A 14,864-nucleotide genomic window follows, 5' to 3' on the forward strand; every position below is an offset into this window, starting at 1 on the left:
AGAATCGATCCATACAACATTTAATCTTTTCCTCTTCAGTTTAATGTTGTCTATAAAAACTAGTGCTGGGCAACGATATATTTTTTTAATCATGATTAATTGCATGATATTTCTGCAATCAATCGCATTATGCACAAAATTCAATAATTAATTCAAAAGTATTGTATTGCGCACTTTTATTTTAAAAGTACTGTTATATGAACAAAAGTGCAAATAACAAGTTATGCTCAGAGTCCAGAGCCTTGATTATAACAGGCACTTTCTGGATCGAGATCTGCACTCCTGCAAGACTACCACGGGACCCAATGCAACAGAGTGTGGTGCAGGACAACACTTGATGGGCGAGTGCAGGTGCAGGCGGGTAAAGTCTTGTGTGTGTATGTGTTTGTGCGGGATGCAGGAGAATAAAATGATTCACGGGACTACCGCAAAATAGAAATGCCTAAACATAAAATATAAAAAAAAGTATAAAATGTTATTCATTTATTGCATAAAAGCAATAAGAACAACTAATGTAACATAAAAATGATTAACATGCACAAGTTTCTTTTTATACCACGTGTGTTACCATGCGACCTACAGAGCATAGATAACATACAAGGAAAATGCAACATTAGTTTTTTCACTTAAGGCCAGTTCACACCAAGAACGATAACTATAAAGATAACTATAAAGATAACGATATTAGCGTCCACACCAGCGAACGATATTGTCTGTGTATTCTAAGCGGACGCGCGTCTGCTGCTTTAAATTCTCGAGCTCATTACAGCAGGATTGATTCTGATTGGTTGCCAATATTTTTATCGTTCATCAGAAAAAAAAATCCTTCTGAAAGTGTTTCCAACGATATCGTTTCTCTGTGCATTTATCGTTATAGTTGTGGTGTGGGTTTTTAGAACTGTATCTTTATCGTTATCTTTATAGTTATCGTGCTTGGTGTGAACAGGCTTTTAGCCTTCACAAATTATATTAACATCAACAATAATGAGTGTTCACATTATTTTTTCTTGTTTATTTTCGTGCTGGCAAAACCGTTGAAGAGCATGACTCTTTACTTTGTGTTTCTGATTGTCTTTCACGCACATCTCTTTTATCTCTCTATGTACTTCCTTTCTCTCCTCACACAGAGACACACCTGTTCTCTTCATCTTGTCCATCTTTTTAGAGAGGCAGCAGTATGTGGTGTTGTAGTAGAGCTAGAGCACTGGATCGATGACCACAGCTGTCAGTCTCCTGCAGCAGCAGCGAGATTCCATTAATGTGTTACTAAATGCTGTTAAGTGGCCTGATGTTTGGGATGAACAGAGGCTGTCGATACGCTTGCGCTGGTTTGTAGAGACAACTCAATGCAGCCCAATAACCGTCCCACCACAGGACACAACATCACCTTATCCATCCATCTATCCATCCATCCATCCATCCATCTCTCTGTCGATCTGTTGTTCTGTCTATCAACGTTCCATTCATACATTCCTTCTATTATTCTAATTCTGGTTTTCATAATTTTGGCAAGATGTGGATGGTTCTCTTAACCTGAAGGTGTCTTTTCTTAATTTAAAACAAAGATCTTAGGTGACCTATAAGTCATCAGGTCCAGTCTGTCTGGAAATTGCAATTAAACACACACACACCATCCCAACAAAGATTACCCCTGTCTTCCGCACAGACAGTCAAGCTCGAAGGTCATTCCAGCCACCATTACTGATATATATATATATATTATCTAACACGAGGGCTCTTAATGAGCTGCCCTGCTGCCCACTCTCATGGCCTCCAGTGGAAACCGATGGATCTGATGCCCTCGAGCGACTCCGTCTCTGTGGCTGTGGGTTGTCCGAAGGTTACATCAATGCAGTTAGTGCCCAGTCTTTCTCTATGGTAAGGATGGAAGCTTCCCAACTTTACTGTCTGGATGTTAAAAGGGCTGGTTTCCATGAGAGTCCCTGGATGACTTTCCCTTTCTGTTAGATTGTTTACCCTATTTTTTGATCAGGAATCCAAACCTTGCAAGTTCAATTGCTATTGATTTAAAAAATGAATAAAAATTAAACATCTATTACTTTGTTTGTTTCTGGGCATGAATGTGTATTCAGAAATCATGCAACATATTGTAGAAGTGTACTGTTAGATCAAGTGATATTCTATTGTCATGGGGTGAAGAATCACTCGACAAGAGGTATGTGAAATCAAAAGCCCCGGAGGGTGGATTTATTGTCACAGTGATGCCTGGTGAAAGGTGCTGCTCAGATATCTGGTGGCCGGTGCTTCCCGTGTGCTCTTCTGTGCCAGTTAAGGTGAAAGTGCTCCAAAGTGGCTGGGCTGTCGGTCACTCGCTGCTTTCTGTAAAGTGAAGAGAGAGGGATTAGACCAGCGTTGCATTCGGTTCAAGAACCTCTTCTGAGTGTAACATGTGCTCCTTTTAAATGTGCTGGCTGATGGGGAGCAGCTGTGACCGATCAGCCGGTGACGAGGACGTGCAGGTGTTTTGCTTTGGTTTCCAGGGCGACGCTGATTCCTCTGGGAGTGCTCGTCACATTATCTAGCCTGTAATATATAATAAAATATTCTACCATAGTATACTATAAAATAATATAATATAATATATCCATTTTTGTTTTATTTTACCCACTAACTCTAGGGTTCTCTATTCTATTCTGTTTATTAAATAAAATATAACCTACATGTTTGATTACTTCTATTGTCCTCGTTTGGAAGAGTCTGCTAAATGACTGAATGTAAATGTACAAATTTTGTAACTGTACAAAAACATGTCTGTTATGCTGCTAAATAATTGCAAACTGGTATTTGTTATCATATTATTTTACAAAGGGGTCATCGGATGCCCATTTTCCACAAGTTGATATGATCTTTAGGGTATTAATGAACAGTGTTGGGCAAGTTACTTTTAAAAAGTAATTAGTTACAGTTACTAGTTACTTCTTCCAAAAAGTAACTAAATTAGTAACTCAGTTACAAATTTTTAAAGTAACTAGTTACTTAAGAAAGTAACTATTGCGTTACTTTCAAGTAAAATTAAATTTTAAATGCTCAAACGTGACCCCACCTCTACCCCTCTTTAAAGGAACTTAAAATACATGTGCATGTTCAATTATTTATGATAAATCTGAATATTATAATGAAATGGACACTTAATACAATACATTATTAACAGAAACATGAAACATTGTACACACATCTAAAAAAAAAAGTTGCTGTGGGACAAAGTGAGACTAGCCTCCAATCAAATGGCATGTATGTAGATATTATGTTTATATAGTGGATCAATGCAAATAACACGATAGATTTTTGGGAACTTTTGATATTTCCTTTTATTGTTTCTTTAATTTCTTGAAGGAAAAAGTAATGTATATACTTCCATTTAGAGAAGGCTACTTTTGGATTATTTGGGCTCGTCGCCATACCTGTCTCTGGTTGACTGACTGGCTTGTGTTGTTCGTTGTGTGTCCTGTCCTGTCCGATGATGGGTCGTTCGCGAATGAGCGTTAGTGATGATGGATCGACTCGTTCGCGAATGAGCTTTTGATGAGTCGTTCGCGATTCGCGAATGAGCCGACTCTAAGAGCCGGCTTTTTTAGTTGAACTTCGGGAGCTGGCTCGCATATCTGAAGAGCCAACTCTATTTTTTCAAATTTAGCCTATAGAAATTAAATAATTATGTAATAAAAATTGAAATATTATAGTCAAAGTCATTTAAAGAGCCGTTTGTGAGCCAAAGAGCCGGCTCTTTTCAGTGAGCTGAGTCAAAAGAGCCGAATTCCCATCACTACTATGCGTGCTTTCGAACACCCGCCCAACTCTACCTCTGATTGGCTTACAATGAAATTTTACTCTACCTCAGCCAATCGTCAGCATTTATGCGCTTGTCTCGTGCTCTGCCCACTAACCAAGGAAGAACAGTAAAAAAAAGTATTTGCCTCTCGCTCAGAGATCTAGTTGGTCTGATGAAAAAAAAAAAACAGCTTCATCATCAGTTATAGTAACGCGCCGCATTTTTTGGCAGTAACGGTAACGGCGTTATTAAGATGAGAAGAGTAATCAATTAGATTACTCGTTACTGGAAAAAGTAATGCCGTTAGTAACGCCGTTATTTATAACGCCGTTATTCCCATCACTGTTAATGAATACCCTAACGTACTTATAATATATATATTTAAATTTCTCAGTGGTAGTGTAAAACAACATTCTTTTTATCCTGTCAAAACCTTGCTTTTCCGAGCAAGCTGTTTTCTTGAATGCTGCTTTAAATGTTAATGAGCTCTCCTGACTCCGCCCCTCTCTTCCGAGCCACTCTCTGAGAGACTTTAAACTTTAGCTGCATTCATTGTGAAACTTGCTAACTAGCACGTTATTAGGAAAGGTGATTTGCAAAGATTCTTAAAAAAATGTAAACTCACTTGTCTGTAGATGAGGCTGGATCACGATTGATTTGTGCGGACATAAACGCATTTAGGCAGATCAGAGGATGCATTCCCTTCAAAAGCAAAAGTAATCCTCTGCGTCTTCAGTGGATCAGATGTCAGAAGTAAATGACGACTGCTGTGCTGTGCTGTGAGAATGGCTTGATTTTAAGAAGGGATAATGATTTTAGTAGTAAAAAAAAAGAAGAAAACACCGGGTGGATGTGCGTGCCACATCTGATAACCCCTTTGGCTAATGAATCAAAATTCACACACAGAAGAACAAGCTTATTTCCTTGTTTCAAAATAAAGTGGATATATTATGTCACATAAACTGAGGACACAATAGGTCAACATTCATGGGCATTGAGTTACTGTTTGAAACCCTCAGTTTGTGCTTTCTCAGATTTAAATACAAGACGCCTATAAAATGATTCATAGACCTGTTCTGAAGTGTTTACTGCATCATACATGCATTATTACAAAGCAGTGTTTAGCCCCCATTCTTACCGACTTGCTAAAGTGGAGTGAAATGACAAGTTACTGTGGAGGTGAGCATACTGAGGCTGTAATACTTAATGGCTTGTCAGATATATTAGCTTGCCAGCTATTGTAATATCCTGCTGTCTCTTCTCATGAGCCGCAGTGGCAGCACATCCTGTCAAGTGTATTTCTCCAGAGCCACAGAAGTGTACTGTGAGCTTCCTGTCACAAAGTCAGAGCTTTCCATTCTGTATTTTATCACTGTGCTTATCCATGTTTCAGTGAAAAGTGAAGCTAGATTTGAACTTTACATTTTGCTCACTTTTAAAGCATTTACTAGGATCACATCTGCTGTGGTAATTAGATGAATGTATTCTGGTATATGATTATGTGAGTAAAGTTACCATCACTGCACTGTTTTGTAAGGGGAGTCTGAATGATTTAGTGGTGTATTAATACTGTATGTAACCGACTGTATCGCGGTTCCTAATGACTGTTTGTTCTCTGACCTGACAGCTTTACAAATAAGGCATTAAGCTAGTGCGCCACACTTTCATTTCCATCCTCCTGAGAAATCAGGGCTAGTGTTGTCTGGGTAATTAAAGGGATGGAGCTCATAAACGCCCTCTGGATATGAGTTATAAAAATCAACTTTCAATACTGATCATGAGTTACAGTCCCCATGACAGTTTTCCTCAGGATGTCCTTTGAATTCCTTAGTTAATTGTGTTACGTCCGTTTATCAAATCCCAAACGAAAGTGTTCAGACTGATCAATGCACGTTTTCTTCTCAATTACAAAGACTGTATTGATTTTTTTTTTCTGTGCTGTCTACATATCTAAGCACTCAGCTGCAAAATTCATTTTAATGTGGCATTTGTAATCCAAACATATGCAAAGTTTAAAGCTGAAATAATTTTGATTAAATATCCTTTTATAGACACATAAGAGTTTTTGAAGAGTTTGAGTTTGGTCGAGTAACGCCTGTGTTATTTGTCTTTGTAGTTTGACATGCAGCGGATAACACTGGAGGAGCTGAAACACATCCTTTTTCATGCCTTCCGGGACCACCTGACGATGAAGGACATCGAGAACATCATCATCAATGAGGAGGAGAGCTTGAACGAGAACTCGGGGAACTGTCAGACCGAGTTTGAGGGAGGTGAGTGTAAACAATGCTGCATTGTGTGTGTGTCAGTGGAGTTTTTCCTTGGTGTTTGTGAAAGCTTACATGTACAGAAGACAACATTGTCAAAATGCAGTTGTCTTGTAAATGAACGGATTTCCATTTTTAGTTTAAAAAGGTGTTGTGTAAATAGCCGTAGAGTGGGCTAGTTGTGATGTCACGGTATAGGGAAGGTTAAGCTCATGAATATTAATGAGCCCAGGATAATCACCTTGACTGTCCAGTCACGCTATATGAATTCTAATACATTAAGTCCTTGAAAGTCAGTCCAAAATGTGTTATGATATAAAGATAATTCCAAATAAATGGAGTAACAAATGAGGTTTTCTACAATATTCATGATTTTAGTTATAATTTATAATAATCAACTTGACATGAGTTTTTTGCTTGTAAAAAATTGGCCCTTGTGAAAATAGCCAACTTATTAGCGCAAATACTTAATAGCATGTTAATTGCAGTTCAATTAAAATGTATTAGAATTTAAAATGTATTAAATGCAACAAGGGAGTTTTTTTTTTGGCTTATTTAAGTACACTGTAAAAATTATATTATCAGTACGTAATGGCAACTTATGCTTTTACATTATTGTAACTCATCAAAATAAGTTGAGTAATAATTTGAGTATAATTTCAGTTGAAATGACTTGTACAGACAACTTAATTATACGTAAAAATGTAAAACACAAACTAAATTAACGCTGAAATACTGTGGGTGGAAATATTTCACAATGTATGACTTTCTTTAATTTCTTAATTACTTCTATTGGTTAAAGTGCACTGCTGGATGTAATGACAAGCATTTATGGTCATTTCAGCTGTACTGAAATGTTTTTTATGTTGTTGTGTGTGTGTGTATTTGAAATATATTTGTAATTACATTTGTAATGAATTTACAATTTAATGCATTTAAAATGAAGTGCTGTATTCTACAATATTTATGATTTGAGTCATAATTTATGACAAACGTGAGTAAATAAACATGACAGACAGAAGAACAGTATATCATGAAAAATAAGTATAATAAATAGAAAAGCATATGAGATACAACATGCAAACATGTAACTCATTTCAGAGTTTTTTCCTCATTTGGATTAAAAGCTAAAAGTAATTCTGATCAAACTCAACCCTTCATCTCAACTGTAGGGATCAGTGTTTGTAATGATGTGTAGGTGCTTCTTTAGAGTTCATAAGGTTTCTCTGCTTCGGTCTGTTTGTTTTAACAAACTAATATGGGCTGATGTTGATGTTGTTGTTTCATGCATGATAATACTCCTGTTCTCAACACAACATTCATCATGGTAATACACAGGAGGGTTCATGCTCTTTTACACTATATGTGATATTCACACTCTATTAACATCAGGTGCAATTTTTAGAGGCTTATTTGGTTATTAAAATCAGAGGAGTGAATTAAAGATGCTAGATTTGTTTTTGAGTGGGCAGCTTTTCTCCAGAAACAGGAGTGGGTGTTGTCACGCCATCTATAGGGTCACCAGCTCAGTGTAGCATATGCTGCACTACATTATGAGATCTCCTGAAACAAACTCATAATCATCTTATGAAACAGAGTCTTGAAATAATGATGCAAATACACTATATTCAGCACTTTGAGTACAATAGAAGTTTTTTTTTCTACTTAAAAGATTTTATACATCATAAATGTACAATTGTATTTATACAGTAGGGGGGGCTCTTACACATATGTGACCCTAGACCACAAAATCAGTCATAAGGGTCAGTTTTTTTCAAAGGTCAGATTTATACATAATCTGAAAGCTGAATAAATAAGCTTTCCATTGTTGCATGGTTTGTTAGAATAGGACAATATTCGGCTGAGATACAATTATTTGAATATCTGGAATCTGAGGGTGTAAAAAATGTAAATATAGAGAAAATCGCTTTTAAAGTTGTCCAAATTAAGTTGTTATCAAATGCATATTACTGATCAAACATTAAGTTTATATATATATATATATACTATTTTATATATATTTTCACATATTCTGTTTGCTTCCTGAACTTAACAGATTTGGAGAAATTTAGCATTACGTCACTATTCACCAATGGATCCTCTGCAGTGAATGGGTACCGTCAGAATAAGAGTCCAAACATATGATAAAAGCATCACAATAATCCACAAGTATCCACCACTCCAGTCCATCAATTAATGTCTCGTCAATTAAGTGAAAAACTAATGAATCATTAAACTGTTTTTAACTTCAAACCATTGCCTATATTCTTAAGTGAAAAACTAATTGAATCTGAATCAGGAGAGAAATATGCACAGACCAAGCACTGTTTAGTGAAGTGAAAACATTGCAAAACAGCAAATAAGTTCTTATCAAGTAGTTCTGTTACCAGATGATGAATAAAAGCCAATGGCTGAACTGAGAATATAATATTAGCAATCTATTGTTTCTGCCATACAATAATTAATCCCTATAAATCTTTAAAATATCAACCACAATTTAAAATTTAAATCAGTACATGCAGCAATATGTATTAGAAAAATACTTTGTGCACTTAGTGAATGATTTCAGTGTATGGATGTTCAGTATGTATAGATCATGCTAGCACAGTGTTAGCATTGGAGGGGTCAAGCGCATACCTTATGCCAACAGCGTACGTCTCTGTATACCAGCAGTAACAGATGTCCACAGCGCTGAAGCCACCCTCATCCACCTTCTGTTGAGCCCTCTGTGTCTTTATGAATCATTCATGGTTGCACCTGGGCCAAGATAGGTGTTGTCAACAGACCACACTCTGAGACTATGTTAATGAATCTAGAGACACAAGCAAAGCTAACTAAAACTCTTAAACTAAAACTAGCCAAACAACTGCCATTGAGATGAATGGGAATGGGGATTTAGCATTTCATTTGGTGATGCTAGCAGAAAAGAAAATGCAAAACATAAAAGCAAAAAGTGCAGCTTTACTGCAGTATAAATTGCTTTCCTGCTTTGTACTTTTTGTAGTGGGGGTTTTTGAAGTTGAAAAAGTACTTTAACATACAAGTGCTTAATATACTTTGAAATATTTAAATTAAGACTTCGGTAGGACTTAAGTATCTTAATAGGTAATCTCATTATTACTTATGGTAATGGATATGGTTAAAGTACTAAAGTGTTTAAAATTAATGTTAAAAGTATTTACAGTAAGTGTGTCAATAAAATGAATAGAAAATAAAAATGTACATTCTTTAGATAAACTTTTATTAATATTCAATATTATCTGCAAGTACAGTTTTTAAAAAATATACTTTTAAATGGTTTAAAATGGACATTTAATTTACATGACTACAAACTGCACTTTTTAAAAGTACTTAAGTATATACTATAAGTATACTAAATATATATATATATATATATATATATATATATATATATATATATATATATATATATATATATATATATATATATATATATAATCTTGCTGCGTGTACTGTGCTGGGCTAACTGAGACTTAGCACTTGCATTTTATTTCTCTTTTGTTGGTTTTGATTGCTTCTATTGTCCTAATTTTTAAGTTACTTTGGATAAAAGCATCTGCTATATATGACTAAATGTAAATGTGTATTAAATGTGTGTTAAAAGTACTTTAGTGTGTCAAGAAATAAAATAAAAATGTACACTCTTTAGGTACACTTAATTGGCCTTTTATTTCATAATGTTCTTTATTATCTGCAAGTACAGTTCTTTCTACTTTTGAAGTAAACTACAAGTGCACTTTCAATACAATTACACGCACTTCTTTTTCACAAGAGGGTTGCAGTGCTGTTGAGACTTTTTGAAGTTCAAAACATGCTGAGCTCGCTGCGAGACATTTTATCTTGACTTTTATCTGCTGCCATTTGCAAAGGCGAGAGTGGGGCAAAAACGAAAGTTCTCCTTAGCAACACACACTCAGGCAGAAGAGTCGCTACGTTTGCTCATTATCGCGCTTTCTTTCTGCCGTAACCAGGCCAGGGATTGGCTGCAGGGGGCGGGACTTGCTGACTAGCGCTCTGTGCCAGAAGAAAGACTGGAGCGGAAAATAATATCACGGGGTGAGGCTGGCACACAATCTGTCTCGCTGTGTGTTCCCAGAAGCACCTAATAACTGGCTCTATTCTCGGCCTAGACCCCACTGTCACCTCAGACGCTCGTGAGCCGCCACATGTGCTCTGGTGAACCTCGAACCCTGGTCAAAACACCTCCACCTCACAGCGTGTGAGAAAAATGTGTGAGAAATGCTGCTTTATTTAGACGGGTCAGATTGGCAGATGAAAGGCGGTCGGCTAGAATTCAAATCGACACCTACGCATTCAGATGCTAATGCGATATATGCTAATCACTGGCTTGTTTTCCTCAGACTAAATCGCTGTTTTTGTGTCATTGCAGTTCATCCCAAAAAGAAGAATCGGCAGACGTGTGTGCGCAAGAGCCTGATATGTGCGTTCGCCATGGCCTTCATCATCAGCGTCATGCTCATCGCGGCCAATCAGATGCTGCGCAACGGCATGGAGTAGCGACACCACTGTGAGCGGGGCGGAGCCTGCATGTGCATGTCTGTGGATGAAGTTATCGAAACTCGAGAAACAAAACCAAACGCCTCACTACTGAAAAGAGGAGCTTTTTATTCTTTTTTTATTTGTATTCTCCTATTACTTTTCCACGCGGACCAAGCGACACAGGAAGTGTAGAGGCGAGCCAAGCCAGCATGTTACACGGGGCCTCATCTCTCAGGCAGGGACTTTAAAGGGCTGACTTTCTGCTTTTCGTGCCACCTCTGTTCCCTAATGCAATAACACGCAGGAGTTCATAAACCGTCGCCGTCTCCTCCGTGTCTTCAGATATTTCAGCAGGGATTCGCTGATGAGCTTCTGCTGGGTTCGGGCCTCCTGTCGATGTAGGAAGGCAAAAGTAATTGGCAACTCATTACACCTTTGTGGAGGGAGATTTACAGCATCCACTCCGGAGACTATTTATGTCTGCTCTTGCCAGAGTGCTATTCTGGCTCGGGGGATGCTGGGAGACTGGGGAAGGAGCGCTCGTTGTAGTCCATAATTAAATCCATAGTCGTCAGCTCCAAAAATCCATGAGCCTGACTCATTGTTTTCATCATTTCGAATGTGTTCTGCCATTCATTTGTGCGATCTTCCTGTGTCTAATGCTTTTCCTGAAGTGATTTGTAATGAGCACGCCCACGCAAAATGTTGAAACAAAACGGAAAGTTGTGCAGATTTCCACAAAATTGGAACTGCCGTCATACAGGAGTTCTAGTTCCATGTTTGTTTTGTTCAAATTGGGATTGCATGGGGAAACAGGTTTAATTCCCAGGAAATCAGTGTATATCTTGAATGCATTTTAGTTCGCTTTGGGTAAAATTATCTACCATAGAGTCCTGCAGTCGTGATGTCAAAACCCAGAAGACTAATTCGCCGTTGAGATATTCCCATGGGCTTTTATAATGTTTTTTTTTAATTATTATTTTTTATTTATGAGTAAAATAAGATCTGTGGTTAATTTAAATTGATGATACTTGATCTACAACATAAATGATACACATCCATAATGGAAACATGATTTTGAATTTCCTTTTAAAAAAAAAGTTTGTCATATGTAACTACATAGTAATTACATACAAATTTTTTTTGTGTGTGGATGTGTGCAGTTCATGTTGTACAACAAAACGACAAGTTTCATCAAGTTTTAGTTACCACAGACCTTATTTTACTAATTAAGTAAAAAGCCCAATCAAAATAAATGAATAAATAAATAAAAAACACTGTGAAACCTGTGGCGAATTAGTCTTGCTTTGACATCACAGCTACAGCCCTTTATTCAGTTATGTTGTTTCTATGTTTTGGCAATGACATTTACATTATGGTAAACACATTGATGTACACAGCGTTTTGCGTTATTTTTCTCATGCAGTATTGTTGTTCATTTTCCAATGAAAATAGCAAAAAATTCTCCAAACGAGCAAAATTACATAAAATGTTAGGAATTATATAAAGAATTCAGTAATTATGTATTTCAATAAATATTATTAATGTAAATCTTACACAATTATATGACCTTTTAAAATGACAAATTGCAGTTTTGCTTGTCTACAGGTGTCTACAGGTTCCATCTGGGCCTAATGAGTGAATAACAAGATGTTTTTACTTGGGTTTTGCAAGTACTTCAAAGCACTTAATGTGTCTTAATGGTACTTTATGGCCAGTTATCAGTGTTTTTAACCTGTTGAGACCTGTTCCATTTCAGCATTTCTGAAAGGTTTACGATGGCTCTCAGATTCATGTTAGTGGATGAGCTTGGGTTACCTCCCTTTTTGAGCTGCACTGAAGATGTCCTTCACCTTATCATAAGCCACAGTCATCTTCATGGTTACGTGTACGGTGGATGTTCATATAGCATTTCATTCTCTGTCTGTATTAAAGCCACCGTAGCACTGCATTGTTGATGTTTCAGTAGATGTATGTAATGAAGATGCTTCACAAATCTTCAATATTGGGATTGTAAAAAGGAAAAGAATGGAAAGATTGGAAGATGATTGTATCTTTCACATAGGTGCAATGGCTGAAACTCTGTGCCTGATGCATTTCTTCTCTTGTGTTTCATGGATGTCTCCTCTGGACACCTCTGTAGAAAACGCACTGGTAGGCTATATGTCCTCCGCCATGTTTCCTGAGGTCTGCTTCTACTTTATAATGCATGTGAATGAGCAGAACTTTGTAAATAGAGCTTCACATGTGTGTTTTCTGTCCGTGCATGATAGTTTAAAACAGTACATTCTGCACAGATCGTGACAGGGCTACTGAGGGGGCGGCTGAAATCAATATGTGTCTGCCAGCTCTCCGTTCTCCCCCGAAACCCCTCACTAAAGCCATATTCGTCCGCACAGGTGTACTTTAGAAAATAAAGGTGCATACACTGAAATTATAAAGGTATAATGTTAGTCCAACCCCTTTTTTTCCTGACTCAAATGTTGAGTGGATAGTTGATTCTGGTATGATAATGACATCTGGTGGTGGACGTGATTACTTCATTCCCTGTGTTTGTCCTCATACTGTCCTTGTCTGATCTAGAATGTAACATTAGCTTGTAGCATTCAACACAAGATCTGGATGGGTTGATATATGACGTATACTATGTGTGTAGATGATTTTGAGCTCCACAATTGTGTGGTGAATGAGAAAAATTAGACATTAATTATATTTTGGGGTTGGGTGTGATTTTAGGAATGAAGGATTGTTATACCAATATACGGAGTCAATTATTTCAGTTTATGCCGTTATTTAAAGACAATGTAGTAAAATTGCTTTGACATGAACAAAATATCCCATGAAATCAGATTCAATTGGTTCTGTAGGCCATTTAAAGGGTTAGTTCATCCAAAAAATGAAAATTATCCCGTGTTTTATTCACCTTCAAAGCCTCCTTGGTGTATATGTCTTTCTTCTGGACGAATTGAACGAATACAATCAGAGTTTTATGATGGATGCATGCACTTTATTTGACTACTTTTTGGACTGTTGAACAAAAACACTTTTCTGTTCCTATTCTTACACTTGGAAGTGCAAGGAAAATGTTTAATATAACCCTGATTGGAAAGAAAAAAAGTCACATAGATGCTTTGAGTGTGAATAAAACATGAGTTAATTTAAATTTTTGGCTAATGGTTTAAAGTGGGTTGTATTTCAAAAGGCTTTAGGGTTTGGCAAACACAGGTGATGTGGTGGTAAAGTTGGCTACAATAAACTGTAAAAAAACTAAATGTAAATAGCCATATTTACAGTTATTCACTTAATGATATATCTGTACACTTCGCATGCATAATATTTAGCTATGTAGTTGGGACTAGCTTCTTGCAAGCTGCCCATAGATGATTTTAATATACATATTCAAATATGTACAGGACAAATGCATAGAGTTTATGCAATAAAGCATTTTTGTAACATCTGTGGCATCTTTTCTGTTTCCTGAAAAAAATAAAAAATAAATAGACCTACCTCAAGACATATCAAACTTCCCATTATTGATTAATATAGTTTTTGTTGCTCTTGTTTATCATTCTGTAAGAACTGTTCTCTGTTGTGGGTGCATGAACTGAATGGACAGCCTGGAAGCAACTGTATGTAGTTTCTTTAAAATGTTTTGCATCTTTGTAGCTCTCTACAGTCCTAATTACAGGGGATCTCTGTACATATGCATTTGTTTTTACCTTAAAGCAATCCCCCCTCTTCGCTGATTCCCTCATTATTACTCCCAAAACAGAAGTTTGGAGGGAAATGTGGAAAAGAAATGAGTCGGAATGATTTTTAAACTGATATTTTAAGGTAAAAAGATTACTGTAGCTTCAGTATCTCACAAGCAAAATCAACATGGTTCCACTGTCCCAAGGATGCAGGTAAGTCTTTTAGACACTTTTATTGCCAGTTATTTACAGTTGTCTATTCTGTAGTTCCAAATAGTTCCAAAGAAGACTACAGCAGAATCAAGCAGCAGAGTTTCGGTCCTAAATGATTAGTGTTTTGAAACAATTTGAAAGGGTGAGGGAATAATTCAGTGACTCATTTTAAAAAAACTGAAGAACAACTGTTTTTCACGCAATTCTTAGTTATATATATATATATAGTTTCTTAGGATTGTTGGGAACAACTCTCTATTGCATAATTGTATTTATTTATTTATTTTAATTGTTAGATAAAAATTACCTGTTACCTTTTTTTTTTTTTGGTGGAAAACTGCCAAAAAGACATAAAGTCAGAATGTAGAGAAATAAAGACAG

General features: G+C 36.6%; 1 protein-coding gene across 2 annotated transcripts in view; it reads left to right on the forward strand.

Moving 5' to 3' along the window:
• The window catches only part of caln1 (calneuron 1), a 51,097-nt gene extending 37,062 nt beyond the window's left edge, over positions 1 to 14,035 (forward strand). For both annotated transcript variants that reach the window (XM_052576894.1, XM_052576893.1), the window contains exons 5-6: positions 5,907 to 6,063; positions 10,469 to 14,035. In XM_052576894.1, the coding sequence (XP_052432854.1) occupies positions 5,907 to 6,063; positions 10,469 to 10,596 (285 nt within the window). In that variant the 3' untranslated portion in view covers positions 10,597 to 14,035. The remainder of the gene's footprint in view (positions 1 to 5,906; positions 6,064 to 10,468) is intronic.
• The last annotated feature ends 829 nt before the right edge of the window (positions 14,036 to 14,864 follow it).

The sequence above is a fragment of the Carassius gibelio genome, chromosome B15 (genome assembly GCF_023724105.1).
Source record: "Carassius gibelio isolate Cgi1373 ecotype wild population from Czech Republic chromosome B15, carGib1.2-hapl.c, whole genome shotgun sequence".
Taxonomy (NCBI): domain Eukaryota; kingdom Metazoa; phylum Chordata; class Actinopteri; order Cypriniformes; family Cyprinidae; genus Carassius; species Carassius gibelio.